Below are 13683 nucleotides of genomic sequence, written 5' to 3'. Positions count from 1 at the left end.
AGATGCTGCCACAGATCTTAATAAAGCTCTGTGTCTGTACTGTACCAGAGTCATGTGAGCAGAGTTGATGTCCTTCTCTAACCAGCATTTAGTTTCTATGGAACTCTCACAGAAGCACAGAATCTGACAGGAAAGACTTATAACAGGATATATATGTCACATAGTCACAGAGAGAGAGAAAGAGAGAGACATCACCTGGCTTTTAGGTTCATAGGTTCATAGGTTAGTACTAGGCTAACTGCCCATGCGAGCCATTGTAAGCCTAGCCAATTACCCCTTGTGAGACTCAAACCCTGCACCTTGTGTTTGTAAGGCAAACACCTTAACTATTAGGCCACCATTCCAACTATCGCATTATAGGTTCATAGGTTAATACTAGGCTAATCCCCTTTGTGGGCCATTTAAGCCTAGCCATTTACCCCATCTGAGAATCAAACAATGGATCTTGTGCTTGTAAGGTAAACATCTTAACCATTATGTCAACCCCCCACCTCCTCCTCTCTAGCCAGTAGCCCCCAAGTACTATACATCTTCCATTATCTTTTTTTCCCTCTTGTATCACTATTGGAGCTCCTCTTGCAATTACTATAAGTACTCCTCTTTTCCTTTGCCCCAGATATTCCACTGAATAACCATCCCGAAAATATTTATCAAAATTCACATGTTCAGTTCTTTCTAAGTGTGTCTCCTGTAGCATAAATATTTGCACCCTACATTTTCTAGTATAGTTCACTACCCTTTTTTATATCTGTAAGATCACTCAGATTGAAAGACATTACAGAAAGCATTGTTTTCTTATATAGTTATTATTACCACCCTTTATGTATAACTGCTCTTTTGCTAACTGTCTGTTCCAACTTTTAGGTTACATGTATATACTGTTCGGCAGGTTGGTCTTTTATACAGTTGTTTCATGTCATAACCATTTGCACCTTTGTCACATCTTACATAACTTTTTGTTTTTTGAAGGCCCTCAAACAGAACAACCAACCCCCCCCCCAAAAAAAAAAAATTCCTAAAACCTATGAACTTAATAATACACAAAACTACGTACATCTTCAAATATTGAAGTTTTTGCTTCCTAATAACAAGTTCTAAGTTGATATCCACACAGACAGGCTAAAGTTAACCAAAAAGAAAGGTTAGTTATGCTAAGATGCATGGTACAGCCTGTGCTATTAGTAAGTGCTATTTGATATTTCTTTATAACTCTCTCAGTTGAGAAATCACTTGAATGCTTTCAGTAAATACTTTCTCCAAGCCATTTCTCTTTATTAAATTATCTTCAAGTGACATACAAACCAGACACAAAACTGCTAAGGGTATCTTGTTTATCAGAAAAAAAGCCTTACGATATTCAATATTCTTTTTCATTTACATACTTTGTAATAAACTTGTTACTAGATAATGCCTAGGGTTTTTACCCAGTCATTTCCCTAAGCAAGAATGGAAAAAAACACACTATTTTTCGCTAGAATGAAAAAAGCATGTTAATTTGAACTCTGTCATGCCCACTTAACCAGGCTGCCTTTTTCCTTTTTTTTCCCTCTCATTATATTACCCATGTTTCTCAAAACTGCACAAGAAGAAAGAGAAGAGGGGAGAAAAATATAAACAATACCCGTTTACAATCCCCATTACACCCAAAAATAGCATGCAAAGAAAACCATGCTACACAAATAAATACAGTACTAGTAAGAAAAGAAAGTGTTTTCTTTAGTTACAGTTAGCATTCTCCCCTCTCTCCCCTTCCCAAAGCATTTTTTCGAACATTAATGACATGAAATAGGGTATATACTTTACACAGTCCCCCACTCAACAAATTTTGAAGTCCAATATTTCCAGATTTTCTTGTGCTGTCATATTTCACAAATATAATTATTGCATTGTAATTATACATTAAGTTACCGATTGTATTATTATTCTTCTCCATCACCCAAATCCTGTCTCTGCTTCATTTCCAACATACTCTCGATTCTTCTAGTCAACTCTCATGCTCCCGTCCTTCTCTCCAACATTTTCCATGGAAATACTGGAAAAGGTTTCACAGGTGCAGTCTCTATGTGATCTTTATTACTAGAGGAACAAGAAGACAAATCTCCTTCTGTTTCACAGCTCGGTTTTGCTGGACAAACTTATTTCCTCCTTAGCATGTACTTCATCAAAAAAGGAATTTGTCTCTCCAGGGAAGAATACCTTGAAGACAACTGAATAAGGCAGTTAGACACTCAGCACACATCAGCTTGTCTTGCTTTAGTAAGTAGTCAGGGAAAAGTAATTATTTAGTTAGTCAGAGACATTTAGTGATAATAGTTTAGTATTGTTTTCTGCATCTGTGCGAAACTATCCAACTGTATTATTTTTTATTTGTCTGTGGTTGAAACTGCTGTTTATTGTATTCAGTATTCTCCTGTTTTCTGCTTTATCATTAAATATTTTAATCCTTTCATTATGGCTGGTCCTTTAGAGAATACTTTTAACATCTTGAGAGTATTTATGCTTGTTTTAGTGACGCTGTGGCTGCTCCTGAAAGCCTTACTGCTTCGGTCACACTCTACCATATGTATTAGTATTAGTTTTACACAGTACAGTTTGGTATTCTTTGTAAAAACCTTAGGGTAGCTGACTGGTGGCAGTATGATTACCTCAGAGTATGGGCAGAAAGGGGCACAGCTAGTAAATCTGTGCCAACATTTCCCAGGTGTGTTTGTGTGTGTGAAACTCAAATATCCAAGTTTGTGTGTCAGCTACTGGGCACAAGGATACAGAGCTCCAAAGTGGTCACTGTAGGCCTGGAGAGAGAAAGAGAGTCCCGCCCCAGATATATAGTGTGCTCCCTGTGTGCTCTTAAGGGAAATTATGCTTGGTGCAGGGGCTGCATCTGAAAATACTGAGTGAATCCATCTTTGCTCTTAGTGACCGTTCCTCACCAGAGTCAGTGGTGAGAACTGAGTCTCCTTGATTGCTGTCTCAGAGTAGGGACCTATCACAAAAACACTCAGCTTATTTTTCAGAGGTGATAAGAACCCCACAATGACACAAGGAGAACATGCAAATTCCAAAAAGTCATTGGCCGTAGGTCAGGATTGAACCTTGTATGTTGTGCAATGGAGGTGAAGACCTTAATCATTATGCCAACTGGTCATGGATGCTGTGTCTTATATCATTGGGTCTAGGCCTGTACAGCTCTATAGTTTTAGCCTTTGCTCATTACCAGAACTTGTCAGATATTTGGGATGCATGGCTAGGCTTAAAAAGGCCCTTGTGGTTGTTAGCCTAAACACATATGAACCTATGAACCATATTCACCAATGGCAATAGGCCAAACTGGGAAATTCATATTCTCCTTGATAAAATCATAATAATGATGAATGACCTAACTATTCCACTTTTAGAAATTTGTGGTAAAAATATACAGCAAGGCTTAAAATAGCAAAAACAAGTTACAAAATCCTCCCCTTTTCACTTGTAAAGAAATTGTACATTGTTTCACCTCAGTCCTAATCCTCATTTTAAAATTACACTTCAAATGACAATCTCATGCTGTTCTTGCTGTTCCATTTTTAAATTACAAGCCTCTTGCCAAAAAAAAAAAAAAAAAAAAAAAACGCATAAAAACACTGTTCTCTGTTTTTCTCTGTGATTAAGAAAACCCTCTCTCATCATTATTCTTACCTCATTCTACATGTAATAATAATTCTAGAGACATCCAGCCTTATAGAACAAAATTCCTGTACTATCAGAACACTGCTAGATCCTCAGAGAACCAATGATAGTAATGAAATAAACCATTCTTTTTGATGAAGATAGCTATCCAATAGTGCCTTGCAATCTCAGCCCTTCCACTGCAGACCCACACCCTGAGTTATCTGTTCTCAAACTGCAGAAACGTCTTTGTCCTTTAGATCCATTCATGATGAAGTAAAGCTTTGTGTTCATGTTTGCATGCTTCAGTTGCAGACAAATTAAATGGGTGTTTTAACAAGACCAGAGGCTACAGCTTCATTCTTTTGCAACATTTTCAGACTATATTTTAAAAGTATCATAAACAAGAACTTACCTCACATACTATGCTGACTGAAATTGTGGAGATCTGAACAAAAAAGGATTGTACAGTTACCTAGGACTATCCAGTTCCATAAAGTAGAGTGCTGCTGCCTTAAGTACACCACAGCCAGCCCAGGTTTCACTAGTAATCTTAAATACTAGAACAGCAAGTCTGTGAGGGATGAAACTGAGTGGCTGATGTCAGCTTGCCCATCCAAGGAAGAAGGAAGGTAAAAGTAGAAAGATCCCAGTGTACAAGCACAAAGTCAGACAAAGGGAAAAGCCAGGAGCAGGACTTGAACTATCAAACAATGCCTAAGCCTGCTTGGATGCATCAGAGCAACACTCACTCTCTGGAATTGCAGTGTCCTAGTTGAAGTCCAGAGCTAGAGATGTAAGCATTCAGGTAGATGCTAAGTATGAAGACACATTACAAGTGACCCATTTAGGTTGTTACTCTGAGGTTGCTGCCCCCAAAAAGGGTTATCCAAGTGGTCAGCCCAACCTATGCAAATAGGGATGAGGATAGGAGAGGCAGACAGAGCAACACTGATGGACCAAAATAAGACATGATAATGAAAACAAAAATACCATCTTGGCAGGATTTGCTAGGTTCTCTGATTTAGTACAGGGGATAGCATTACAGGCTAACCTTGCTGATGAACTGAGGAAGTGAAACTAAAAACCAGTAAAGTAGTTAATATACATTTATCCTGGCAGATGTAACCTTGCACTTGGCTCTTGGAAGAGCTGTTACTTACCTAAGTCAGAGCAAATGAACCAATAATGCTAGCATCTACTACATTCTCAGCCACTAGTAGAGTACAGTGTCCTGTCTACAGAGAGGATACACAAGAAATGGGCCATTGTCAATGGCTCAGAAGGTTGCATACTCACCTTTGGTGTCTGGAAGATGAGAACATTTTTGGTTCTATTTCCACACCAGGTAGTTGGACTTATATTCTACTACTGACAGCACAGTACTGCATTTCGTGGATGCCGTACTTCTGAGTTGTCATCCTTTGGATAGAATACTGAACTGACCTTCCTTCTAGTAGTTTAGGCACATACAAAAAATCCACAGCACTTACTGGAAGTAGAGCAGATGAAGTTCCCTGGTGTCCAAATGTAATTTTTTTGTGTAAATGCCATACTGTCTCTGCAAATTGTTTACAGTCTAGTGAGACTAACATGTTCAACAGAAGCAAGTAAATACATCACTGATTAAGAAAGACTCAGCTTTCTTGTCACACAGGCCAACAGCCATGCCGTTCCCTGAGATAGATGCGAGCTGGATACCCTGCATCTCTCAATCCAGAGAATAGTATAGAGGCTTGCAGGTAATTATGCACTGTGTGCCATTTCACACTGCAGTGTGCTCTGTTTATGTGAGCTGCACGAACTGCAGCCCATCTTGGAGCTTTCATGTTCCCCTTATGCTCCTTTGGAGCTGTTTGAGAACTGCTGGGCCAAAGCAGCAACTCTACATATTCTCTGTATTTCACAGCTGTTCAGCTGTAACACGACTCCTCACTGTATCTGCTCAAATGCTTTTCCTTCCTTGTTTCAAGTAGTATATGAGCATAGTACAAACAGATCTTTTTTTACTTTTATTTCTTCAGACATTTCATTAAAATAGTCTCCAATGGTCTGCAGTATATACCCTGCCTCACTTTAATATACTTAATGGTATGTGTCTATGTTGTTTTATTGATACTTGCATCCAACAACCATACACATGTGAGCACACACACACGCACACACACACACACACACACACACACACACACACACACACACACACACACACACACAAATGCTCCCTCCCTCCATTAGTGTGAATTGGAGCATGTGTGAGAGTGTATGTTTGTATGTGTGTATGTGTATTTGTTTTTGGGCTGCATGCTTGTGTAGATCCGTGTGTTTGTGTTTGTGCACATGCACGTGCTTTGTCTGTTTGTACATACATGTCTGCATATGTTTGCATGAGGACATGTGCAGTTTGGCCATACTGCCAATAATGTCTGTAGGATGCGTTTATGAGGCTTTTGTTCTGCCAGTGGTGCAGGTCGTGCTGTGCCATCTCTTTATAGGTTTGACACAATTTCATACAACTGCTGTGCAATGCATTTCTGAACTTGCACTACATGTTTTGGGAATGCATTTGCATTCATTTCAAGAAGTCTGGCCAGGTGTGCATTATTTAGACACATTTAATAAGTTTTTATGTTTGTAATATTTGAAAAAAAATCATTCTCATGATATAAAAATTGCTGAGTTCACTGTAGTTTTAAGCTGGTAACAAAATGATAACATAATGTATCTGAGACCATTTACCTTTGCCAGCATTAATGAACAGAAGTGCATCTTCTTTTAGATACTTACCCATCCTGACTGGAACATCTTCACTAAAAATAACGACTTAACACTTTTAAAGCTGAAAACTCGTGTTACCATCACATCCAGGATTTCACCAGTTTGCTTGGCAAAATCCAGTCAAGAATTCCCAGGAGGCATGACATGTGTGACTACTGGATGGGGCAATACTCGTTTTGACAGTAAGTTAAGAAAAAAAAAACTCTATATCTTTTGAGTTCAGTGTATTTTTGATAGGAAAAGAAAAGAAAAATAAACATTTCCTATAAAAAAATATGTCTTTATAATGTTTAAATGTTTATTGATAACATTTTGATGTTAAAAAAGCAGAACATTTAGGACCGTGATTAGATCTGATCATAGCTCTCAAAGTCTTAACACAAAAATTCTGGATAAAGCCATAAATAATGAGGTAAAAAGCCCCCAAAATAGGGACATTTTTTAAATATTGCTGTTATAAAGTTAGAAAGTTGCTAGAATAAAATATCTTGTGCTACCATACCTTTTCCGAAGGATACAAAGTCTGAGACTCAAATGCCTGTCATTATTTAATGAATCCAGTCCTCACTGATTTGCCAAAAAAATCAGAAAACCACAGATTTTATGAGGAATAAACCAAAAATATGAAGCAAAAAAATTTGGACAGTTGAGAGGTATGAGTCTTATCATGACAGACACATTCTATAGACTTAAGCTTTGTATAGTATAACCTTTTATTCCTAAACTTCCAGAGGTTAGTTATACAGTTTTTGTTCATCCTTGCATTATTACATTTGATTGCTAGATGTAGACTTGCTCATATCACATACGCTTGGGCATAATCAACCACAGTGACCGTAACTTGTGTGCTGTTGCTTGCACCTTATAGGAGTAGTATGCTAATTTTCTAACTAGCCAAATGTGATGTTACGTGAAGGAATGGATCTATGTCGATACATCAAAAGTACGTTTCATCGAAACACATCGAACTCACTTTTGCGAAAGTGCATTTTATCGAAAATGGACTTTCGCAAAAAAAAAACAAAAAAAAAAAAACAACATGCCAAAAGACTAAAAAAAAATAAAACACACACCCCTACCTTAATATTCTCACTCCGAGATCATACTACAGTGGGGAAAAGGGAATATTCCCTTATCCCCGCTGTACCGCGATCTAAGCAACAGTTTTCTTAGTTGTACAACCAACAGTACAGTTGATGTGCAACTAAATCTACATGTAAACAACTGTTTGCTTTGCTTAATTACCTTTCAGCAAAAGTGCATTTTAGACAAAAGGCACTTTTGCGAAAGTGAGATCAATCATGTACGTTTCAATGAAACGTACTTTCGATCATAAGACCAGGAACTGAAGGAACACATTCTAGACCTTTTTTTCTTCTGTCTTTTAACCCATGTATTTCCAGAAGCCCTTACACTGAGTGCATTCTAGAAAAAAATGGTGTAAGGTTTCCTTTTTATTGCTACGATCCTGCATGTTACATGATCTTTCTTCTCTCACTTTATATTTTAAGTCTGCCTTTAATTGTTTATTTGCATGACCCAGTTTCTTTACAAAATTCCAGATACTAGATTCCCCCCAAAACCTGATCTTCTCCTAAGAATGGCATTGGATTTTTGTCTTGGAATTATATTTCACCCATTTATCATAGCACATACAATGACCCCACTATTTTTCTTATATAAAATCCTTGTGTTTTTTCTGTAAATTCATAAGACACCACTTCCTTTTAATAATGCTCAAGTTATCATAATAGGTCTAAATTAAAATTTTAGTGTATCCATCTCATCTCAACACAGAACATATTTTACCTCATGAATTTGTCAGTCAGCCAGTCCGAACACTGTTTTTAACCATCGGTCTGTTACCGTCATCTATTTTTTGCCGTTTTTCTGTTTGTTGGAATTCAAGTGATTACTCCTGTTTGCTGAAGTCCTCACTGTTGCAGATGAGTACCCGGTTGTTTTTTTTGTCCTTTTTTTGGATTGTTTTTGTGATTTTGCCTAGGTGCTGCTCACGACCATACGTCTTGTTCAATTTGTCAGACATTTGTCCAGAAAACTCTTCATAGTTGGCTTTCATCCCTTTCATTGTATCTTGAGAACCAGCATCTTAAGCTTCTTGCTAAAGATACTACAGATGGAACTTTCTGCTCCGAGGGTCAGCCATCAGGGAAGAAGAAGGTGCATAAAGTAAGACCGGAATCTTCCACTGTCCAGCCTCTGCTGGGATTTTCTCCCAAGGTTATTACAAACCTGGAGACTCATCAGATTCTTCTACCACCTCTGGGCTGGAGGCTGGTGAGGATATGGCGGGTAGCATGTCCGACGAGGCTTTGCAGGCATCTATTTTGGGTGTTCAGGGGCACCATGGTTGATTGTTTCCAAAGGGCCTAGAGGGGTTCTGCAGTTTATCTTTAGAGAACAAGTTCCTACTACAGTTGTGGAATGCCATCCTTTGTCAGGGCCTTCTCAGATTTCTAGGATGGATGTCCCCTTAAAAAAGAAACAAAAAACTAATTATGTTTCTTCTGCTTCTAGGGATCCACAAAGTGAGTGGCAGGCCTTTACTCAGGGGCTATGTAATGCTTTACTGTTGTTAAGGCCTCCTCAAGGGGTTTCGGTTCCAGCTCTTCCTTGGTCCTATTCTTCCCCTAAAAGGCCCAGAGAATTGAATTTGTCTGATGAAGAGTTGGATTGTGATGATGAATCCCCTACTTATTCTAACCATATTCCTTCTCCTTTAGACTATAGGTCTGAGGAGGAGGACTCTCATACTGTAGATAATCCTTCTGAGGAAATTTCCTTTGGGGACACAAGTCTCTATGATGATGGAATTTTTTTAAGTGGGATTGTGCCCAGGTTTTGGGTATCCATAAGAGGTACATCAGTTACTGCAGATGGATTCTCCTAAACCTGCGTCCATTCCTCCTGTCTTGGCTGCTTTATTGGATGTTTTTTTCCAATGCCTCTAAAGCACCAGATCCTCTGCCCCCTGCTCCCAAGAAGTCTGATAGATTTTATAGGGTGCCTGAGGACTGTTCCTTTTTGTTTAAATGTAGGTTGCTTCCTTCATCCAAGTTACTGCCTTCTAACAAGGACAGTCAAACCATGGATATGCTGGGTAGGAAGGTTTATTCTTCGGCCACCCTAGCTTTTAGGGATATTAATTATCAGACCCATATCTCTAGGTATGTGTTGGCTCTTCTTTCTCAGGCCTGTCAGCTTTTTTTTCTGATCTTCCAGATTCTGGTAGTAAATCTTCTGCTCTTTCCTTGCTAAGGACTTCCTCTCAAGTAGTTCTTCATTCTACTAAATGTAGTTATGATGGTTTACTATCAAATGGGTGATCAGACTTTGTGTGATTCAAGGAAGTCCGAAATGCCCTGTTTGATAGTATTAAATGAACAGAGGAATGTAGAAATGCACAACAGTGAATGCACTACAGCATTTGCTGTTGTGACTTTCTACATTTTAATGCATATAGTGGGGATCAGGAAATGTACCCTTTCCCTCACTGTAGTGCTATCTCGGTGTCTGTATATATAAGTGGCAGGGGGTGCGGGGTGCAGGGAGGCTTGCCCCCCTGCAAAAACATTCTTTACAGTGAGTTGCTCAGTACTTACAGTTGTGGAAGTGTGGTGAATGTTAAAATTGTGCTGAATTCGAACATTCACTATTGCCGCGTTCAATATATTTGTCGACCGCTGTTTTTGTTTTAGTTTCTGTGGTTCATAGAAATGATATTCCGCACAAAGTGCAATCACTGTAATGATAGTAAACCATTATGATGCAGTAGATCCCTCTTTTAGGGCTGCTGCTTTTGGTTCAGTGCTGAGGAGGTATTCTTGGCTTAGGCTTCAACCTTTACCCAATGATATTAAGGCTAAGTTGACAGATGCTCCTCTGGATAATAAACATTTGTTTGGGGAAGTGGATGCTGGTTTATTTAAGTCTCTTCAGGACAAGGGGAAAGCTTGGAGCTTAAACGTGTTTTTGTTTCTCCTGTGACTAAATTTCAGTGAAATTACCCTTCTAACGCAGCCTTTGTTCATAAGCAATCTCACCCACCTTCTAAAGGTAAAAAGGGTGGTACACGGACTGCTCCTGCTAAGGCCACTTAGACTACAGGGATTCTAAGGATTTCCTTTCCTGACAAACCAGGTGCTGTCTGACTATCCACCTGTTCAAAGCTACATTCCTCTTTCTCTTCTCCTTTCTCTTTCTCTTCCTGTTTGGCTCTGAATCACTCAGGATTCTTGGATTCTGTCAGTCATTCGCCAGGGGTACTTCACTGTCTGGATTTCACACCATCCTTTTATGGGCATTCCTCAGCCTCCTCTGGAACAACTTACTTTTTTCCCAGAGGTTCTTTGAAACCTCTTGTCTCAGGGTACTATTCAAGAGGTGCCAGTGTCCTAAAGAGGGAAAGGGTTTTATTCAAGAATGTTTCTAGTGCCCAGAAAATAAGGTGCTTGGAGACCTATTCTAGACCTCTCCCATCTGAACACCTTTCTGAAGGTGCCTTCCTTTTGGATGTTGTCTCTTCAATCTACTTTTCCACTCTTGCTCCCTCAGGCCTTTCTGGTGTCTCTGGACCTCAAGGATGCTTATTTTCCTATTCCGATCCATCCTCTTTTCAGGAGATTTTTGCACTTCTCTGTTGCTTCCGGGCATTTTCAGTTCTGTTCTTTGCCCTTCGGCCTTTCTACTGCCCCAAGGCTACTCACCAAATGCTTCCCACCTGTGATTGCTTTTTGCGGTCTTCAAAGGATCCAAGTCTTTCCTTATTTGGATGACCTGCAGATTCAGGCATCCTCTCCAGAGGTCCTTTTGCAAAATCTTTTTTTTTTCCATTTCTCTTCTTAAGAGCCTGGAACTCATGATAAACTTCAGTCTTCTCTGACTCCTTCTCAGGATCATGTCTTTCTTGGTTGCAGGATTCAAATGGTACTAATGCTGGCATCCCTGCCTCCTCTAACAGCCTTAACTCTCATTTCTTTCTTTCAAACTCTTCTTCCTATGGCCTCCATTTCAGCCTGGGAGTTTCTGAGAGCTCTGGGGTTCATGGCTTGCACCAGGCTGATGCTCCCTCTGGCCAAACTCCGCATGAGGAAGTTCCAGTGGTTTCTGAAGTTGATGTGGCTTCAGCGTGCACATCCTCCAGACTTTTCAGATCCTCTTCTCCCGTGTCTCAAGAAAGAACTTCTGCAGTGGATTCATGAGTCACCCTGAATTTAGGGCTCCCTTTTCAACCTCCTCTTCCCTCTTGGGATCTGTTCACTGACGTTTCAGATGAGGAGCAATGTTTGGCTCCCTGAGGGTTCAGGGAGTGTGGTAGCCTTGTCAGCAGATGGTGCACATCAACATCAAAGAGATGAGGGCTCTTATGCTGGCTCTTCAGGCCTTTAATCCTCTCTTCTCTCCAGGACCTCTCAAGGTATTCACAGACAATACCACAGCTATGGGGTATATCAACAAACAGGGGGGTACAAGATCTTACTGTCTTTGCCAGCTGGCACTTCTGGTATGGGATCTAGCTTTCAAGTATCAAGTGACTCTTCAGGCAGTTTATATTTCTTCAGATCAGAACATTGTGGCAGACAACCTGAACAAGTCATTCACTCAATCCCATGAATGGATATTTCACAGGGATGTGTTTCTGGACATTGTTCACCAATGGGGTACTCCTCAAGTAGATCTCTTTGCCTCCATCTGAACAGACAGCTTCCTATGTTTTCTGCCAGAGTCCCAGGTCCTCTGGTATGGAAGGTGGACTCCCTCTCATTTTCTTAGAAAAGGCTGTTTCTTTATGCATTCCCTCCCCTTCCTCTCATTCCGAGAGTCCTGTTCAAGATTCAACAGGATGCTCCCAAAATTTTGTTGGTGACTCCCTTTTGGCCACAACAGCCCTGGTTCCCTCTACTTCTGCATCTAGCCAAGGGCAATCATCACAGGTTACCTCACAGGGTGTATCACTCCCTACAAGATAAGGGATCTCTCCTCATTCTCCACCTGTCCACACTTCAACTGACACTGTAGATGATAGGGTTTTGATCCCTCATAAACACCTTTTTTTTTCTGAGGACATGCTGCAGGCCCTGCAGGAGGCCAGAAAACCTACTACCAGGAAATCCTACTTGTCTAAATGGAAGAGGTTTTCTATTTGGGGTCTTTCTTTTGACCTGGGCCCACTTTCTGTGGCTGTTCCTTTGGTTCTCTCTAATTGTGTGAGTTGCTCAATGCTGGTTTGGCCTATTCTTCTATTAAGGCCCACTTATCTGCTCTTTCTGCTTGTCTGCCTTTAACTCCCCCGTTAGCTTCTAGATTTGAGGCTAAGCAATTTCTTAAAGACATCCTTAATATTAGACCTCCCAGGAAGCCTATTCCTCCTCCCTGGGACCTTAATTTTCTTCTGGAAAAATTGACTCAGGCTCCTTTTGAGCCTTCTGTTTTTGCTTCCTTGCAACATAGCTCTTGGAAAACATTTTTTTTGTTAGCTCTTACTTCTGCCAGAGTTGCAAGCCCTTATGGCTTGTCCACTTTTTTTGATATTTCGTGCAGACAGGGTGTCCTTGTGTACTAATCCTTCTTTCATGACCAAGGTGGTTAATGAGTTGTCACTTATTCTATTAATTTGCCTACTTTTTTCCCCTGTCCACAATCTGACAGTGAGAGGGTGCTGCATACCTTGGATGTGCATCGACAGCTCAGATTTTATTTGGATAAAACTAAAGCTGTCAGAAAATCTGACCAGTTATTTGTTTCCTTTCATCCTAGGTCTTTAGGTTTGGCTGTTCACAAGCAAACTATTTCCACTTGGATTTCAAAGGCTATTTTCTTTTGTTACACTTTTCATGGTGAGAGCCTTCCTTCTTCTATAAAGGCTCATTTCACTACAGCTGTGGCTTCTCCTGGTGCTTTTTTCAAAGGCTTAGACACTAATTCTATTCTTAAAGCTGCTACCTGGACTTCTGTGCATACGTTTACCAAACATTACCAGTTGGATGGTATCTCCAGAGCTAGAGCTGGTTTTGCTGCTGCCATTCTTCATGGCTTCTTGGAGGGCTCTGCTGCTTCCTCCTCCCAAGTTTCTTCTTCAGCTTTGGCACTCTCTCATAAGTTATGAATACTGCAGCGGTGAATGTAAGGACATAGTACAGTTGTGTAAAACCGTACCATAACGGTAGATATCCTTGCCTTCACCACTGCAGTATTCATTCTCTCCCTCCATCCCCCAAGTCTTTTCCTTCCTGGATGTGC

The 13683-nt window shown here is 40.1% G+C and overlaps 1 protein-coding gene across 1 annotated transcript in view; it reads left to right on the top strand.

Moving 5' to 3' along the window:
- LOC122808135 (chymotrypsinogen A-like) overlaps window positions 1-13683 on the top strand; it is a 159151-nt gene that overhangs the window by 29294 nt on the left and 116174 nt on the right. The window contains exon 5 of the mRNA XM_044079104.1: window positions 6425-6605. Coding sequence (XP_043935039.1) covers window positions 6425-6605 — 181 coding nt within the window. The remainder of the gene's footprint in view (window positions 1-6424; window positions 6606-13683) is intronic.

Source organism: Protopterus annectens, chromosome 8.part0 (assembly GCF_019279795.1).
Source record: "Protopterus annectens isolate FY-2018-M chromosome 8.part0, PAN1.0, whole genome shotgun sequence".
Lineage (NCBI taxonomy): Eukaryota > Metazoa > Chordata > Ceratodontiformes > Protopteridae > Protopterus > Protopterus annectens.
This window is presented reverse-complemented; position numbering and strand designations above follow the sequence as displayed.